The 19,798-nt window shown below is 45.5% G+C and overlaps 2 protein-coding genes across 3 annotated transcripts in view; one reads left to right on the forward strand and one right to left on the reverse strand.

Moving 5' to 3' along the window:
- Positions 1-7,405, forward strand: part of ncoa1 (nuclear receptor coactivator 1) — a 48,167-nt gene extending 40,762 nt beyond the window's left edge. For both annotated transcript variants that reach the window (XM_076755512.1, XM_076755513.1), the window contains exon 22: positions 288-7,405. In XM_076755512.1, the coding sequence (XP_076611627.1) occupies positions 288-467 (180 nt within the window). In that variant the 3' untranslated portion in view covers positions 468-7,405. The remainder of the gene's footprint in view (positions 1-287) is intronic.
- On the reverse strand, positions 6,947-19,050 carry unc93a (unc-93 homolog A). Its single transcript, XM_076755514.1, has 10 exons — positions 18,982-19,050; positions 12,566-12,666; positions 12,041-12,319; positions 10,854-11,035; positions 10,276-10,505; positions 9,886-10,011; positions 9,591-9,802; positions 8,887-9,022; positions 8,649-8,780; positions 6,947-8,270 (listed from the first exon to the last, which is right to left on the reverse strand). Exons 3-10 carry the CDS (start codon positions 12,128-12,130, stop codon positions 7,981-7,983), a joined length of 1,398 nt encoding a protein of 465 aa, XP_076611629.1. The 5' UTR covers positions 12,131-12,319; positions 12,566-12,666; positions 18,982-19,050; the 3' UTR covers positions 6,947-7,980.
- Between the last annotated feature and the right edge of the window lie 748 nt (positions 19,051-19,798).

Here is a 19,798-nt window from a genome sequence, read left to right on the forward strand (position 1 = left end):
ACAGGGAACCTCCAGGACGTCTTTGTCTTTGACAGCTGTCCCCTCCTGCAGCCGGACTTTGTCCAGAAAGTGGGACGTGAAGTCGTGATTTGTGGCTCGTTCATCCTACATCTGATGTCTGAGGAAACAAATTAAACTTCTGTCAGTTTAATACAGAACTTTAAAAAATTCAAGCCAGATTTCTAGAAGTGTTCGGAGCTCAGGATGCGTTCAAGGACTGTCAGAAATGTGAGACTCTGATGATAATGTCTGTTTGTGCAGTGACGTTGTGACTGTCGTTGGTGCAGGTGCAGCAGGTTCAGGTGTTCGCCGACGTCCAGTGCACGGTCAACCTGGTTGGCAGTGACTCCTACCTGAACCAGGGCTCCATCGGAGCTCCGGCCTCCCAGAAGGGCCCCGGACCGCAGGGCCCCCAGAACAACCAGGCCCAGCAGAAGAGCCTCCTCCAGCAGCTGCTCACCGAGTGACACCCCCGCTCCTTCAGCTCTCCTACTCCCTCTACGTCTCACTTCTACGCCTCCTCCTCGGAGGTCGGTGCACCAGACCCATTGCTGTCTCTGTCTCACCTTTTGGATGGAAGGATGGATGTTTGGACGGCCGCGGCGTCTTTAGGCTCGGGGAGGTTTGGCCGTCGGTGGAGTCGCGCGGCCGAACCGCTTCTGAGGGGGGCGGGGGGATTCGGGGTGTGTCGTTTTACCGCCCAGTACTTTAAGAAAAGACTCGCGTCAGAAGGAGCAGCAGTGTATTTAAACCTGCCTGTCTAATCTGTCTGACAACCTGTCTGTCTGCCTCAGCCTATTAAAGGCAGTGTTGTCTCGCTGCTCATTCCTTGGTGACCTACTTCCTGCTTCCTGACCCAAGAAAACAACTGCGACATCATTGTAGATTTGCCAAGTTGTCGTCACTGTCAAATCAGGGCCGGCCTCCTTTTGGTTTTGTTTTTCTGATTGGACGGTTTAAGTCGGGCCGTCGCGCCGGCGGCAGCGGCGGCAGCAGTGCATCTTGGGAGCATGAGTTGCAGCACACAGCTGAGCTCAGCGTCCGCGTGTGGGAGCTTCCCACGCGGTGGCGGCGCCTCTGGCTTTGCTTTTTGTTCGTTTTGTTCTCCTCTACCTGTCTCTCAGCGATGTGGGAATGTTAAGGTGTCAGACCTCTGTGGCATTGTGGGATAGAAGCTCAGTATCAGCTGGTTCTGTGACTGTCTCTCTCTATCAGCTACAGTGCCTGGTGGAAGTGTGAGTTTTCCCAAGCTCTGCTTCTTCTTCTTCTTCTTCTTCTTCTTCTTCTACATTTTATTCTATTATGTCTTCTTTTTTTGGGTTGTTTTGTTTTGTTTAAAATCTTCTGCTCTCACCGTCATCATCATCATCATGATCATCATCATCATCTTCACGATCATCAGAACAAGCTTTGACAACAGCCAGGATGGATGGATGGATGGATGGGAGACAGACGGGATGCTGCTCAGTTTGAAACTTTCGTGTCTTTCTCCCCTGGGAGGAGGTTTGATTTTGATTTTGATTTTTATTTTTCAAAGTATAAAAAAGACTGTTATGATTATTTAACTGTCTGTCCGTCACATTTTACCCCTCACCTCAGCAGCTGTGAATACAGAGCCGGTCGGCTCTCTCTCTCTCTCTCTCTCTCTCTCTCTCTCTCTCTCTCTCTCTCTCTCTCGGCCTATCAGTGTTGTTTGCCATGTGCACGTGCAGGCGGGTAGTATTGTACAGTACAGAAGGACGAAGACTTGGGGACGAGCTCGCTCTTCGCTCTGACTGCTTTCCTTTAAGAGAAACAAAGCGTCATTAATTGATTACTCAGAAGCGCAGACGATGTATAATGTGATTGGATCCAGGTTTGTTTCTTTAATTCTGATCATGTCAGCTCGTGTCTTTGAGATTACTTTGGCGTCATGGCGTCGTGACACCGCCGCCTGTTGCAGCGGAGGAGGAGCTTATTCCATCCTCTGAAATGTGAAAAGAAATTGGAAGCAGTCGATTTGAAAACTCGCTCCCTTCGGCGTCCCGTTTGGAAGAACTGGGTTCGGGGGAGCTCGCCAGCCATCTTTTGTTGCTTTCTCCTCTTTTTTTATTCTTATGTTTGTACAGTACTTTCAAGAGACCCTTTCAGACCGTACGCGTGTTTGTAACCGTTGTATAAAGAACGCGTGATGATACCTGAAGCCGCGTCCTTCGCTGCGGCCGCGTCACCTCTGCTGATGCTAACGGTACGGAGCCGCGCCGGCGTCGCAGCCAACAACGCGCCTTCGGGGTATCGTTCCTATATAATGACATTTACATAGAGGCTTTAGTAGTAGAAGCTCCTAACAGAGACGTGATGGACGGAGCGATCCACACTGGACGGGTGGAGTCGCACGCTCGTCTCCTCCTGCACACCTGCTCCATCACTGCTGTTCCCCTCGAGCTTTCGTTTGGCTTTTCGGATTCAGCCCTCCTCTCCCTCCACCTCTGCTTCCCTGATGAAGACTTCACTCCACTGGCCACACACACACACACACACACACACACACACACAGTTTTCTGTTGACTACTGTTGCTCAGTCAGACACTGTCTCTCTCAGCGATGACAGACCTCTGTTGACAAATCAAACACACTTCCCTTCACGCACACACACGCACACACACACACGCACACACACGCACACACACACACACTTGCTTCTCATAGCTCACACCTCATTTAGAATTTAGAAAAAGGAAAACGCTGCCGAGTCGTCGCCCTTTCAGTGTGTTTCGGGCTCAGTCTGACACACCTGAGCTTGCAGGTGTTTCCTGTCAGCCCCTTTTTTCCACAGGATCATTCTGGAACATCCGCTGATTTTAGTGTGTCCGATCCGCCTGTTCTCCGGCCTGTTCTCCGGCCTGTTCTCCGGCCTGTTCTCCGGCCTGTTCTCCGGCTTGTTCTCGGTCCATCGTTTCTCTTTTTCTGTCTCCCTCCTGTCTGGAAATGTGGAGACAGCCGTGGAGTCTGTGGAGAGGGCTTTGCGTCCAGCGCAGACCTCCCGTGGGGACATTAGGAAGCGTTCACCCGACTCCTCGCTGGCTTTAGGTCAACATCACGCAGTCCGGCGCTCCGTCAGTGGAATAGGGCTTTCCTGTGTACTGTTTTTACTTTGCCGTATGCAACGTTACCAGATATAGAGGGATAGTATGCAAGGTCAACATTCCACCCACCGACTCCTCCAATGTTGTGTGATGTGAGAGCCGCTTTGTGCACAGCTGAATGTGTTTCTGTGCAGATCCGCGCAGCGTGCGTCCAATCAGAGGCCCAGGATCTGTCGCCATCTTTCCTCCTCACATCAGTCCTGAAAGCAAGAAACTCAGAACAGATTATTGACAAAGACTTCTTCCGGTTTTTCTCTGTGTGTTTATTTATTAGGAAAGCACGTGGATTGATCATCAGGCGTCTTTTATTACCTCATTGTTTCATTGGACAGGAGTTCTGTCTGTCATCTTTCCTTTGGCACGTTGTCACACTGCGAGCGGCGTCTTTGATTGGTCCTCTGCAGCCTCGCCACCAAACACCTGTTCAAAGTAGAATGATTGCAGTTTCCCAGAGTCCACGGCGGCGTCCTCACGCTCTTTGTTCTGTCCAAAACCAAAAGACCTAAAACAGAGAAAAGCAGCGAATCCTCGTTAAGGCTCCTGAGATCATTCGTGAGACTCACGCTGCCCCTGTTCCTGCCCCCTGACCTCCACCTCCACTGTTAAACGTAGTGGTGTCTCAGATCAAAGTTCCCCTCCACCTCCAAACTGAGACCCTCCATCAAGCTGTGGGGGGCCGTCATGAAGCGACCCTGCAGTTAGAGGATGAAGGTCGAGCCTCCTCTGACTCGGTCTGTCCTCTTTTAGACTTTTTCATCGGGTCTTGCGTTGTTTTAACCCAAAACGTTTGGACGGAGTTGAGGCAGAGACGTGGGACGAAGCCGTGGATCCTCTAAGAGACTGAGGCTGCACTTCGGTCCTTCTGTCCCTTCAGCTCGTATTCGGCTGGTAGATGCAGACAGAGCTCATCGGTGGGCGGGGCTCAGCGAGTTCGCGGTTGTCCACCGTGTCGCAGGACTTCCTGTACATCAGCTGATGTTCCTCGCAGTGTGAAGACGCGCTCGGACGCTCCGTCGGCTCCGTGTAAAATACTCCAGAAGCTGCACAAAGTGGAAGAATGTATTTTTTTTGGAAGGATTGCGCCGGCGTCGGCCTCCACTGGTTTATCTGCGCCGATGATTTCACTCATACAGCGTTGCGTTCCGCGTCCCCCCCCCCCCCCCCCCACCCGCATGGATCAGGCATTCCTCTGGAAATGGTTTCCTCCTGCACCTCCTGCAGAAACTCTTCAGCTCATCCTGATTTCAGACAAACATGCCAAAAACAACCGATGCATATGTAATCTTTGTGTTATGCAACAGCCATCAGCGGAGCGGCGGTCCCTCCTTCCTCACGACGTTAAGGTACAAGGTTCGCTTCTTTTGTAACATCGCTTTCAACATGTTAACATAATGTATATAACAGAGAAATGTGAATATGTATTTGTTCAGAATCAACAAAAAAGTAGTGCTCCGAGTTTGTGGTAAAAAAAAAACAAAAAAAACTACTCGCCTCCGTCATGTTTTTATTTTATGTTTTGATTTTCTACTTTTTTATTTTTCTGATGATGTATGTGTGTATATGACTATCAGTGAGTGCGTACGTATGTGTGTAAGTGATTAATACTGTATATCTGGTGTTCTCTAAGATGGAAAAGTGGAAGATGTCCTGTTTTGATTCTTTTCTTCTTTGACTCTTTAGACCCTGCACAGTACCTGTGGGTGTTCAGATAACTATGCCAGAGAATGGTTTTTAGCGACTGCTGAATGTGATTTTACTGAGAGAGAAGCAGTGTGGACTGGCTTTTTGTACGGGTTAATTTAAAAAAAAAAGGCCATATTATTTAATTTTCTCTGTTGTCAAAAGTTTAAGCAGATCTGGGAGAGTGGAGCCTTGGTTTGTGGAGAAGCATTTCCTGCTCGCTCTGTGTGTTCGTGGGCTTTTTTTTTAATTTTCTACCTGTCGGACTGATGTAGCCTTTTTGCATTTGTCACTAGTAAATGACCAAAGCTTCAAGATGTTTGATGGATATCATATGCAAACCTCATCATCACTGGACAAGACATGATGTAGCGGCTCGTGTGGATGTCTCTGTCACATTCTGCTGCCGGTCGACGGCGTCCTCGCGTCTTCGTCTCCTCCTCGCTCGTCGCTTTCTCGACGCTCTCTGTCCTTTAAAGCGGCCTCTCGCCGGCGTTCCGCGTGATGTCCCAAAGTTAGGTCGGTTTCGAGACGTCTCCGCTTTGCCAATGAGGTCTTTTGTGCCTGAAGTGCTGTCACTCGTTTACAGGAAGAAGGAAAACATTGCAGCCGATAGCTATGCACCTTACTGAAACAAGCATTTCCTCACGTTGGGTTTTAGAATGAACACTGGAGCAGCACTAAACCAGGAAAGTCGAGTCCTTCACGCAGACCACAAGAAGCCCCGTCAGTGTCCCTCTCAGTGGATTCAGCCCATATCTGATGACCTTCCTCAGCTTTTGAACTCATTCTTGGGGGAAGCCCTTTTCTTTCATTCACTGAATTCTTCATACCAAACTTGAGGTGCCTCGTGTATATACTTTCTGCAGTGAAGTTTGTCCTTCGCTGTTTAACAGTGATGACCTTGTTAACCAGGGTTTTTTTTAAACCTTTTTTCACCTTTATAAAAAAAAAGTTTACTGTATTTTAAATGACTTTTTTACACACAGAAGATTAATCAGATTATTCCAGGAATTTGCAAATACAATCTAATTTTGCACTTTATATCGGATTTGTCGGAGTGAAAAGGCCATCAGAAAGTGTCTCAGTGGAGACAGAAGACGTCCCCTGAATGTACCAAGAAACAGTTTGACTCGTTCAATTTGAGACTCGCTCAGGTTCTCTCTGGAGAACTTGGCTGTGGCGGACACCCACGACCCAAACAGACTAAAAATTGTCCTCACTTTATCTTCTTTGTGACGTAGTCCTCCGTCTCCGTCGACGCCAACCGATCCTCAGTATGAACTATGCTACTCTTCTTCAGGTGATGTCCCTCCCTGCTCTGCGCTGTCAGCTGACTCCAGGCGTACTGTTAGAAAACCTCTCAGAACATTCCTGCTCTCACCTTCAGCAGCCGTCAACTCTCCGCTCCGCCGCCGCCGCCGCTCGCTTTCTGTTCCCGTGAGACTCGACCTCTGCTGTCCTGCAGCAGTCGCGCCCTGACGTGAAGGACAGCACGCCAGCCGTGTCGCTCGTCTTCTCTGTTTCGCTCGTCTCGTCTCGTGTGCCGACGGGCCGGGATCGGGCCGATGCCTGGGGTGGGATCGGGCTAACGTCTGGGAAACTGAAAGCGACGGGGAAAAACAATCCGATCGCTGGTCTTTTCCCCGGCACGGTCAGACGTCGGAGGCGTTCTCACTCGTCGTTGGTCCAGAATGGTTTGGTATTTGTGCACCGCTGAGACTCCTTTAACTCCTCGCTCCTCCTCGCTCCTCCTCACTCATTCCTAATGCAGGTGTTCAAAACGAATCCGTGCTCTGCGTCAAAGTGAATCCAGCGTCAGTCGTCGTGGTCGTGCTGCCGTGTTGGGACGGAGGCTGGATTGGGTTCAGAAGGCTTCTCGTTAACTCACCACTTTGTGTTGTTTCGGGGCCGGTGATGCTTTCTCCAGAGAATTTGAGAAAAATGACCAAGGTTCCACTTTCTCCCTTGTACAAATTAATATAAATAAATATATATATAAATATATATTATACATTTTACTCATTTTTGTCCAGTTTTGTATATTACACTCATGTAAAGTTTGTTTTTAAAGAGGCATCGGAGCAGCTATTACAAGACAATATGAGTGACAATGTTCATCTGGGAGAATTTTATGCATGTTATATTTTCTCTTTTTCTCTCTCTCTGTCTCTTTTAATACCCCCAACCCCCCTGTTCAGGTGTGTAACGTGAATATAAAGAAATCTACCTTTTCTTTGGAATGTTGTAGACAATCAGTCTCAGGCCGGGTCCAGTCCCTGCAGGGAGTGAGAGCCCTGCAGGCTGATAGACAAACAAAACTCATTTTGTTTGACGATTAAAAACTCTCTTTATTTGCATCTACTGGAAGTCTAAATTTGGAGGTTTGTTCATTCATATGTTCGTGGCTGCTCAAGTTTACACACACACACTTCTCTACTACACTCAAAACACAAACACCTCGTGCATTTGATCCCTCTGCTTTTTTTTCCAAGGTCAGGATGCCAACCTTGAGGAAATGATGCTTTGACTAACAAATCTATAACATCTATGAATGTGGGAATGCAACACATTGCAATAAAAGCACCATTTGAAATGCAGCACGTCCGCCCTGTTGTTCTTCTATGACCCTGAAATTAAAAAAGAGTTTTGTTTTTTTTTATTGAGGTCAACAAATTTGCATCAAGTCAGTTTGAGTTAGAACGAAGAGTCACAGCTGAGTAAGAACGAGAAGTATGTGGAAATACTGTTTTATAACTACAGGAATGTGTTGGTTTGATTACTGGACGCGTCCGGACACACAAGTCTTCAAACACTGTAAGAGACAGTAAACTGGAGGATCAGACTTTTCCCAGCACGTAATCTGGATTTAAGATGCGTATCACCAGAAAATTCTTTTCATTTTCAGGTTTCCAGAGATAAAAGTGCACATAATACAAAATACTTCAGACATCGTCAGCGAACATGAAATGTTATCGCGTGGTGACATTTTTCTTTTAGTCTTATTGTGATGTATTATTATTTGTGGTATTATTTCCGATTGACCCTTTAAAATGTCTCCATCACTCTCATCACTCTACTTTTAGTTCATTCAATGTGACGTTTTTATCTGCAGCTTCGTGGTCAGACCAGGACGTGAAAACCCGACATCGACCAAACACCTGAAGCTCAGCCTCTACATCAGCGTCTGGCAGGTGATTTTGTTCTCGTCTGCTTGGGCGGCTTCCTTGTCATTTAGGTGGACGGCCTCCTTGGTGGACGGCGTGGGATTCTTGTGTTCGTTGAACTCCACGATGGGGTAAGTGAAGACGGTCAGCAGCAGAACGGCCAGCAGGATGTAGAGTTTGTACTCGAGGCATAAGAAGGTGCTGTAGGCGAAGGCGATAACGAAGCCCAGCGACTCCCACATGCGGTAGTTAGCAAATGCTGCCTCTTTGTTCCGGGAGAAGAGGACGCCATAAAGAGCTGCGGGACAGGAAGGACCAACACAAACTGCTGTTTACAGCCTCCAACAGCATCAATCATTTGGATGATATGTGAGCCTATAATGATCCGATAGTAATTATTGATAAGGAGTTGATAAATAAGTCTAAAGGCCTCAAGAAGCTGCAGCTCGTCCTGCTCAAATGTCCTGAGGGTGGCGCTAGAGGGAAGCTTATCGAGTGACCGACATGAACAGGGCTCACTGTCTGCGGTTGGAAATTAAAAGATTTGCAAAACACGAGGATTCAGCAAATCCAGTTCATAAAAGGTCCAGTGTGGAGGATCCATGTGGAAACAGTCCCACAATCAACTCTGAGGGTTTACACTAGCCGGAGAATGAAGGAGTCTGGACTTTCTTACCGTTAGTCTGAGTTTGCCAGATGGCGTCCGCCATACCCCACAGAGCAGGAAACACAAAGAAGACCGCCAGCTGGTCCGGATGAGGCCTCCAGAACAGCAGAGCAATGATACAGCAAAAGTTGGTCACTGCAGCTGAAAGGGGACATATACGCAAATCAAAAGGTTTTTCATCATCTGAATATGTTTTGTGTCCATTGACTCAGTAACCGACAATGTGTGAGGATGAACGAGGTTTTACCCAGACAGAAGAGAGCAGCTCGCCCAGTGTACTGAGCCAGTCTGCCAAACAGGAAGGAGCAAAGAGCATTACAAGCTCCGAAACACATCATCACAAAGCCCACTTGATGGATCCCCAACGCACACGTCACGTAGTTCTGCAAAGACACAACACGGATTTACATCGCACATTAATCCTGAATGTGATATCAACAAACGTGAATAGACCTCATATCTTGTCTAAAAGAGAAAAAGCTGATCGTAACGAACCTGAAGCACGATCTACTTTTCTCATATCTATTTCAGTAAAGTTAGCATTAGAGTTAGCATTAGAGTTTGAATTAGAGCTGAGTTAGCATTAGAGTTCGCATTAGGGTTGGTATTAGATTTAGCATTAGAGTTGGACTTAGAGTCAGCATTAAGGTTGGAATTAGAGTCGGCATTAGAGTCAGAATTAGAGTCGGCGTTAGAGCTGGAATTAGAGTCAGAATTAGAGTCGAAATTAGAGTTTGCATGTTAGAGTCGGCATTAGAGTCTGAATTAGAGTTGGAATTACAGTTTGCATTAGAGCAGGAATTAGAAGCAGCATTAGAGTCGGCATTAGAGCTGGAATTAGAGTCAACAATAGAGTCAGAATTAGAGTTTGAATTAGAAGATCAAGTGTAATATAAACAGATTAAGACAAACATGGACAGCCACACTATTTGTGTTTGGAGATGCCGTCACCTTGGTGTACTCCCCGGAGAGGAAGCTCTGTTCAAAGCCACTGTACATGGTGAGGGGGATGAGGGTCACCAGCCTCCAGTCCTTCAGCAGTCTGAACGTGGCCAGGAAGGTGCGGCAGAACGGCTCCCGGTTCCCACGAAACTGGCTGGTCTGCTCCCGGTCGATGTTGTCCAGAAACACTGCCACGATGAGCATGGCCAGCACCCCGACACCTACAGCAGCACACAGGACAGACATCCCTGACTGATCCTGCTGCTCCTACAGTCCACTTCAGTCTTTCACACTTGGTTCTTACCGATGTAGCATCCGACGAGCGTCCAGACGAGCTTCTCAGCCGGTCTGGTGGTGGTGCTGTTGGAACTGATGTTGAGGCCGCAGTCAGCAGCTCCACAGGACTGCAGCTGCTCCTCAGAGATGTCAGCTGTCAGGGAAGAAGTACTCAGACTCCTTTACTTCAGTAAAAGTAGAAATACCATTGTATAAAAAGTTCAAGAAGTGAAAGTACAGAAGTATTATCAGGAAAAAGTCTTTGGAACTGTGTAGATAAAGTTATTATTGTCCAGGAAGTGCTGATTATGCAGAATGGGTACTTCTTATCGAACATTATATTACTCTGTTTTCATGACTAATGAAAACACGTAAGAGCATTAGTTCATCAAAGTAGAGCCAGTTGTAGATTACCTACCGATGCTGGCGTCCTGTCCGAAGATGAGCGACGACATGAGGTTTCCCCAAACCGCCGCCGACTGAAACATGAAGAAGAAGACGCCGAAGTATTGATTGATGATGTCGGAGCCCTTCTTGCCCTCGCTGGCAGCCTGCTTGTTTCCAGAGATGGTCAGGTAGGTGCATTTAGCCGACCACAAGGGGGAGCCCCCCAAACCCAGGACCACTGAGGTGGGGATCAGGGTGTACCTGTGAGGCAGCAGAGGGGAGTTCAGCTCTTTTTAGGCGCTTTTAGCACTTTTGATGATTATGAAGAACATTTCCAGAGATGTTTTCGCTCCTTGAATGTGACGATTCGCTGCTTTTCTCTGTATTATAACACTGTGAACTGAGATTAAAATGCTGTTTAGACAAATCCACTGGAGGACTGAAGAGGTCACTGAAAGTATGTCACATCTATCACACTGATTGACTGTATTTATTTTGTAAAAATTCTGGTCTCCAGTGTGAGTCTCGGTCATAAATATAATAAAACTAATACGCAGTAACAAATCCAACAGCCACCTGCTGATTTCATTGATCGATCTGATTGATTACCATCCGGGGTAGAGGTTCCCAAACGAGTAGGAGATGTAGCAGGCCATCCCAGCAACAATGGTCCATTTACAGCCCAGATTTTTGATCATGATGGGAGGCAGGAACATGGAGGAGACGATGATGGAGGCGTAGACGACGCTCAGCGACGCCACCCCCATCCCCTGCTCCGCGTTCAGGCTGCTCTGCACACACGGACCAGACTCCATTAACCTTCACAGCACTGATTCAGAGCTGCGGACTGTTGGTGTTTGTTCTGTTCGGTGTTTCAGTTTCATGGAGCTGCCTTCAGTGACGAGGACACAGCTGCTGATTTACTTCAGTCGTACGTTTTAATGTAAAGTCTGTTAAAAACTGCTGACATGAAGCTTAAGAAGCTGTTTGTTGCATTAAGAGAAGTGAAGACATTTTATTTCAAAAATCTGTTTTTAAGTCCTTCGACTTCCTGAAGGTGCTGAACTAAACTGCTGCAGCTCTCCTTTAATATTACATCATTTTTATTAAAATCTCAGTTTAAGGGTTTTTTAAAGACTCACAGTTAATTAAAGGGAAAAACAATCAGTACAATATTAAATAATAATATCTTTTAAAAATGTTATTTAACTGTTTCAACAATGATGTAGACAGACCATGAAACAGTTGTTTACCTAATTATCAATACAACACAGTCTAAGGAAACCAATCAAATATCAGTTACTGGAATCAGTAAATGAATTCAATGAGTTTACTGTCTTGAATGAGTGAGTGAGGCTGTAAACGGGTCATAAAATCCATTTTTACTAACGAGTCTTCCCTTCACAAATCAACTCATGAATAAATCCCTTAAATTAACTCCTTCTTGTTAAAGATAAGGAGTTTTTGTGAACAATGAATCCAGTTTTAATGGAAAAAACTGATAAATGTTCAAATGCAATAGATTTAGACCCATTACTTCTCATACTGCATCAAAAGGCTTTTGGCCAAACAATTACAGAAAATACTGAAACAAAACAAAAACCCATGAACATAATCTTTTAATTAAACTATAAATGATGCACAAATGCACTAAAACATCCCTTAATTAGGCGTCCCTCCGTGACTTAGCTGATGAATAAATCCCTTAAATCCCCCATGATGCTGACTCCGACAGTTTAATGTTTTTAATGAACAATAAATCTTCTGCTTGATGAACAAAACGCTGATCCACCTACCTGTAGGTTCTGCAGGCCTCCATACGCCGTGAACAGGAACAGGAACCCGAGTGACACCACCAGCACGTTCTTAAAGTTCCGGCTGATCATGGTGACACCTGAACACCTGTATACCTGAACACCTGTACAGTGAAGAGCTGAGGGCTGAGGAGGAGGTTGATCCAGGAATTCACTATATTTGCAAGTCTTCACACAACAGCTGCAGCTTCACAGTGAAGTCAGAAGAGTTCCTGCTGCTGTGTGTGATAAACTCACTCTGGAAACAGAGCAAAGTCCAGCCTTCACACACACACACACACACACACACACACACACACACACACACACACGGTGTTTGTGGATCTGTTATCATCAGGCCTGAAGTGGCCGCCTCCCTCATGTCACACTTTGACATCATGAGCTCATATATCAGCTCTCTTTGACTCATTACACATGATTTTACTCCAAACGTCTCTTCCTCCTCTTCCTCCTCTTCCTCCCCTTCCTGCTCAGTGTCTTTCTCGTCATCCTTTCATCTCTGCTCACATGAATGGTCACATGTTCGCAGACATCCAGGGCCAGTGGGCTCGGAGCAAAGGTTTACTGCATGTCCTCTCGGGGACGAAGGCACCAGCTCGTCCTCGTTTCTGTTTGGAAAATGGGACAGAGACTCAGAGACACTGCAGCTCGCTCTGTTGTCCCAGCTGTCCTCGAAACAAAACAAAACGGCCTCACACTGAGCCGTCCGGTCGTGTTGACGGCCTATTAAAACCCAGGCCGGGTCCAGGACTCGGTCTAATTCTGAGGCTGTCCAGTTTGTAAAGGCGCGTCCGTCCTGTGGAGGCATGGGCTCGTGTGGAGAAGGAGAACAGGAACATGTCATTGTCAGCTGTGTCTGTGCTGAATGTTTCCTCAAAGCTAATCGAATGGATTCATGTTTTTAACAGCTTTTAAACTGCCAGTGAAGACGTGTCAGACTTCACTGAGCTCTTATCAACAGCAGCCAAACACTAATCAGACACTGACTACCTGCGACTTCACAGCTGGTCTCCACATATGAACTGATGATGTCGCCTCAGCTCATTTATCAGCTCTCTTACTGCCCTCTGTCGCCTCGCGCTCCCTCAGATCCTCGGTGGATCGTTCTGGGTTGGTCAAGGTCCAGACTGATACTCGGAGGTGATGCAGCCTCAGCGGGCAGCGTCCTGGACCCTCAGTGACCTGCCTGAAGACAGACGACCGAAAACTGTGTCCTCTTTAAGAATCCACTGTTTTCAGAGTGACTTCATTTATGTTTTGTGGCGTTTTACTCTCTTTTCACTGTAAAGCACTTTGTGCTTTGAAAGGCGCCACATAAATAAAGTTTATTATTGTCATCATTCCAAGGTTTTGTGTTTTTCTCTGGCAGAAAAGTGAGGAAACATTATTTCTCTTTTCTGTTAGTTTAACATGATCAAAAAGCTTTTTGAATAAAATGTTTTATACGTTTTCATCTTTGAAATATTCACGTACAGAACATGATACGTTTTAAACAGACAGACAGACGATATGGATGCATGTGCGTAAAGTGAACATCTGTGCTCACATCCAGATGTGCACATGCAGCATAAACAACACAGCATACACACACACACACACACACACACACACACACACACACACACACACACACACACACACACACACACACACACACACACAGAGTAGCTTCACATATTCACTGTAATCCAAAATACATCACAGTATCAAGCAGTGATTTTACTTTAAAATACTAAATTCACTATATTTGCATGTGCAGTGTTAATGATGAATTAATCTTAATCTTTTGTCCTGAAGTTGTTTATTTGACCAGCAGAGGGAGTCAGAGCTCACACTTAAAGCCTTAAAGCTTGTACAAATCCAGTAATCCTGCAGATATCCCACAACACATTTCAGCAGCGTGCGTCAGGCAGCGATCAGCCCTAATGAATATGTTTCATAAAAGGCTTAAAATCCACCAAAGCTTTAAAACTTCACTGTACTTTCATGTTTAAGCATTTCCTCCTTCCTCCTTTAAACCTGTACCCCAAACATATTCACCTCGTGTGTTTGAGTGACATGTTCTCAGTGACACTGTCATACTGTCATATGACGGCAGCAGAGGTGAAGGTACACAGAGCACAGCTGCATGCTGAGAGTCAGGACTCCTCCTCTGACATGAAACACTTTGCTGTTTCACTGCGTGGAGGCACGAAGAGGCCGGCTCATGCTCTGGCATGTTAGACAGCATTTAAAGTGGCTGCATGGTGTTTCCTCCACAGGAGGAGCAGCTCAGTGGGCACTGCTGCCACATGACTATTTCATGCATTTAATAATACACATCATGAGTACTTTTACCTGTGATGGTTTAGGTACATTTTACAGTTAATACTTTTGATTGCAGAACATTTTTATCGCTTCTTTTGCTCCAGAAAGGGGTGAAAACTTCTCCTGCTGCCAAATGTAAAATAATGTAAACAACACGAGTGAGATGACGACTTAAACCAGATGAGGCCAAAAACTTTCAGATAGCAGAAGAGCTGATGTCACTTTGAAGACGTGAAGTGTTGAAACTCTGAGGAGGCCTCATCAGTATTCCTGTTGAGAAATGTTGGGTCATGAGGTGAGAAGAGTGTTTCTGAGCTCAAAGCTGCCCACACATACACAACGCAGAGGCTTCAGATAGCTCACACACGCACACACACACACACACACACACACACACACACACACACACACACACACACACACACACACACTTCTCACCTCACCAGGAGTCTTTTCCAGCTTACCCTCCAATCCTCCGCTGCCGTTCAGAAACCCTGTGAAGACGCAGCCGCGCTGCATTTAAAGACTGCCTTTACATTTAGTTTGCTGCCTTTGGTCACAGCGCTCTGCTCGCTGCTCATGGCCTCATTTTTCCTCCATCTCCATCTCTCACACTCTGAGTTTCATTTTTCATGTGTATGTGGAACTGATTGCTGCTGGGCCGCATATAAACCAGTATTTCCAGTTTGATGCTCTCTTTAGAAACAAGTCAGGATGACAACAGCACAAAAAAAAAACAGCCAAGTCAGAAGAATTAGCTGTTTTTTTTCTTTCCATCACCAGAAAATCATCTGACCAGCTAACTGCTCAGCATGTCACCTCAAACATGCTCTGTTTCATGGGGCCACATGAGGCAAACCTGATTGGCCCTTGAAGTGACCTGTTCACCTTAGGTTAAGAACGAGTTAGCGAGCTAACAGCCCCTGATTTAAAAAAAACTTCAATCAGCCGATTTTTTGCTCTCTGGCCAATGAGAAGGTCAACACCACTTAAATATCTGTCTGAAAGATATGAGGGGACAGTTAGCATGCAGCTAGCTTAGCTTAGCACTCTGACTGGAAACAGGCAGAAACAGCTGGCCTGGCTCAGTCCAAAGGCAGAATCGACTACTTCAAATGTTGCATCTTGTTTGTTTAATCAGCAGGGAAAACTGAACAATTAGTGGTTTGATGAAGGCGTTATGTGCGAGCTATTCTCGGCCGGGCGCAGTCACGTTTGATCTTGAACGCTTTTTGGCAAAGCACTGTTGTGTTTTAGAGGGAACGCGGCCATAAACTGGTCAAGAACTTCTCTGTCACAGCACATTTCTGTCTGTGTCATGTGGTAATCAGAGGTGCTGATTGGTGGATTTTGCTCCCTTTGGACAGTGCAGACAAGCTGCCCCCCCCCCCCCCCCCCCCCTTTTGCAGTCTTTAGGCTAAGCTAAGCTAACAGACTGTCCAAAATAACTCCATTATGCTGCATGCATGTCATGTAGCAGTTACCATAATAACCAGTTTGTGATTCGTAAACAGAGTTCACGTCAGGGTATCAGACGCCTCACACCAGCCAGAGTCAATGTAATTAAACCCACATTTAAAGGATATGTGCTGACATGAATCCTCGCACTCTGTAAACACGGGAACCTTTGCCAGCTTTACCATCCATCCCATCCATCCAGCATGAGCACAGGGACAGATTCACGTTCGCTCAGACTTGATTTAACTCCTCCAGAACCACAGAAGGCTGATGGTTCTCCTCAGCGCTCGAGCTCTGAACAGGCTGCTGCTCATTAACACCTGTTATCTGATCAGAAGCACCAGAATCACTTCAGGTAAATTCTGTGTCAAACACTTGATGTGATCAGAGACTGGTGACAGGACCAGACCCAACTCTGAGTTAAAGACTGATCTCACAGAGCAGAGAGTGCTGGAACACCTGATCATCAGGTGGAATTGATGTTAGATGTTGATGAACAGAGCAAACACGGGTCACAGAGGTGATTTTCATACCAGTGTTTAACGTTCCTGTTACATGACTGAAATCAAAAATCAAACCAATCAAACAGACCGCCGACTGCAGCAGAGCCATTGGTTGGTTTACCTGCAGTTTACTCCTGCCTTATTGGCTAAATAAACAGACCTATGGGGAGTAAGAGCTAACCTTCCTACACACACACACACACACACACACACACACACACACACACACACACACACAGCGTCAGACCCTGAGGTAGAGAATTACAGGTATTAGAGTGGCAGACAGACAGGTATGTCTGCTCTGCTTCAGATATGAGCTGAAAGCTCTGTGAGCACACCGGCTCAGGGCACTTTAATAATACACCTCTGTGTGTGTGTGTGTGTGTGTGTGTGTGTGTGTGTGTGTGTGTGTGTGTGTGTGAGCCACTAGAGGACTCTGTCACACACAGACTGAGGAGAGCTGCTGTCAGACTGAATCATGAACTGTGTCCCAGTTAATTCGACGACATGTTGCTCAGAGTTTAATGCCCTTCTTCAGGAAGTCACACAGTGACACACACGTACTCTCAGATATTAATCAAATGTTCAAATTCATAAACGTCACCATGTGAAGTTCATGCGTTCACTGCCATTAAAATGACTCTGTGACTGTGCACAGCCATGTTTTGATGGGGGGGTTTAATAAGATAGACGGAAAGATAGATCCCAAAACACACATACTTATATTCTCTACTTATACTTCAGTTACTTATGTTTTGAATGTACGTTAGTAAATTATCTAAATACTTCGTCCTCTGATCAACACGCAGAAATACTTAGAAATACATAATTTTCTTCATGTTAAACTTTTGGTGTCTTCCTGCAGGGGGCGCTCTGCTGCTGCTCGTGACAGTTCATTCTGAATGAAGTGGAAATATGATCCAGAGAGTTGAACACAGCAAACAAACTGGATGTATGTTAAATTGCTGCGTTTCAGCTGGCAGATAAAGATCAAAACACACATTTATTTCTAAAAAATGCTGCAGATTATGACTTCAAATGTCGGAGAATAAAAAGATTTTGAGGTTTTCTCGTGTCGGCAGTGAGAAGAATTCATTCCTCCAGATTGAGCTGGGTCTCTAATCCCAGACCCCTACCTGTCTGACTGCTCCAGAGTCATGGGAAAAACTCTCTGACACACACTCGCTTTGTTTCTCACACACACACACACACACACACACACACACACACACACACACACACACACACACACACACACACACTCTTTCCTCCTCCAGCAAACTCTCTTTTCTCACCCAATCCTCCGGCTCTCTCGCCCCAAATCCCTCCTGGAATCTCAGACCTGTGTGTGAACCAGACTGCCGACTGACTGATATGAGTTTTTAAAGGCCGCTGCTGATCCTTTCGGACTGAAGATGCCGACAACCTCCAGATCTTTAAATCTGACTACTTTTATGACAAATAAGTTGAAGCGTCCAGTGTTCATCTGGAGAAAGTCTCTGGCACAAAGGTCGTGGACGTTAAACCTCTAAACAGCAGACAGAAACGCTCAAATTTATCATAATTTAAGAAAACAGACTTCTTCTTCTTCAGTCTGATCAAAGTGGCTCATTAGAATCAGCTGAGCTTCCAGGCCTCCGTAGAAAAGTCATCAATCAAACTGGATCATATCAGGGGTGGAGCGCACACACAGACCACATCTGATTTTAATGAGGCTGATATTACTCACATAAATAATAAAGAGATGCACGCAGACAAAAACACTCTTTGGAGTCAGTAATTAGTTTCATGATTACTGGACGGTGGAGTCGCTGGGTGGAGAATAACGTGGTCAAATGTTATGCACAAAAACATCTTAAGGGTTTTCTTTCTCCTTAACTTAGATAATGAAAGTTTTCCACATGATGCAAACAGTTCGGCTTCATTTCCACTGAATCTGTTTGGACTCAACGCTGGTCTATAACATCCTCTGCCATCAGAATTTCACCAGTGTGGGATCAATAAAGCCTTATCTTATTGGTGCTTTTCCACATGTTCAACATACTCACTAATCATCTTATTCCATATCTCTTATTTTTAACTTTTTACTTTATTACTACTTTAATCATCATGTTATTATCACATAATTAAGTTTTTAGAAACTTTTCTTATAATAAAAATATGATGTTTTATCTTGTCACATCACAAAATGTTCTGTTATTGCACAAAATAACGTTTAGTAACGGAAAATCGCATAAAATTAGTATTTTGATATAACGTGAAAAAATGAGATTAAAATGAGACAAACTGGGTCGATATTTGGTTGTCATGGGGTCAACAGTATGTTATCGTGAATTTTAGTGAACTGTGGCTCCTTGGTGACATCTAGTGGCGGCTGAAGGAATTACAACGAGATTTCTTTCCTTTCCGCCAATTTCAACCTTTCTACCTGAGACAAAAGACTAAAGAAACGCAGATAAAACATCCGATCTTTGAGTTAAAACACTCAGCTGGTCTCAGTCTTTGCTCCAGAAAGGTTCAAAGTTCACTCATTCATTCATCTCCTGCACGTACTTCACTGCACATGACTTCAACAACACAATCAACAACAAGACAACGAGCCAGCAGCAAAAGTTATCCAACCAGCTCGTCTGCAGTTCGCTGCAGGTGTCTTACCTGTCCATGGAACGTCGTTCCAGCTCGACGATTTTCCCGTCTCTGATTCATCTCCCTCTGACGGTCGCCCTGGATCTGCAGAAAGTGGACCGAATGCAGAGTGAATGAGGTTTTGTTCAGCGGTGAAGTTTGGCTGTAGACCGACATTCCCAGAAGATACAAAGAGCCTGTTTACAGAAAGTGGAAATCCCAGAGAGGTGACTGGCAGCGATCGTCACGTCGAGCATCCTTTGAACGAGCGTTTTGAACAAAGACTCAGTCAGACATCACTGAATCCAAAGAAATCATTTGAGAACAACAGAAAACGAAATGCCCTGAACTTTCATGACGCTGAATGTTTTCATAAACTTTGCTTTAACTCTTGAAATAAAACGCAGTATTTATGTTTTGGTCAGGAGGAATGTGCAGCTTTGCCTCTTCAGACTCTCAGAGAGAGATTTAACATGAGTAATGCTGCCAGTATGTCAGAGTCTGTTTATCTCTATTAGCTTATCATGTTCAAAAGTGCATTCTTCACCAAGAGAAGAATGAAGAGAGGCCTGGCAGGAGGGCAAAGGTCAAAGGTCGTAGTTTAGGGAGGAGGTGGGAAGGGAAACCAGCAGAGGAGCAGGCAGTTCAGATGTCACTGATTTCCTTCCGAGTGAAACAATGCACCACAGAGCAGAACGGCAGAAAGCAAAAGTGAACAGAAATAATCCTGTTATTTACTTTGTGGTCTGCAGAAATAGACATTGTTGGTAAAATATGACAAAATGTGATTTCTTCAGATACAGAGCAGCCAAACCAAACTCGCCTTTTTCACCTTTCGTACCGTTTC

This window comes from Chaetodon auriga, chromosome 18, assembly GCF_051107435.1.
Source record: "Chaetodon auriga isolate fChaAug3 chromosome 18, fChaAug3.hap1, whole genome shotgun sequence".
In the NCBI taxonomy this organism is placed as follows: Eukaryota; Metazoa; Chordata; class Actinopteri; order Chaetodontiformes; family Chaetodontidae; genus Chaetodon; species Chaetodon auriga.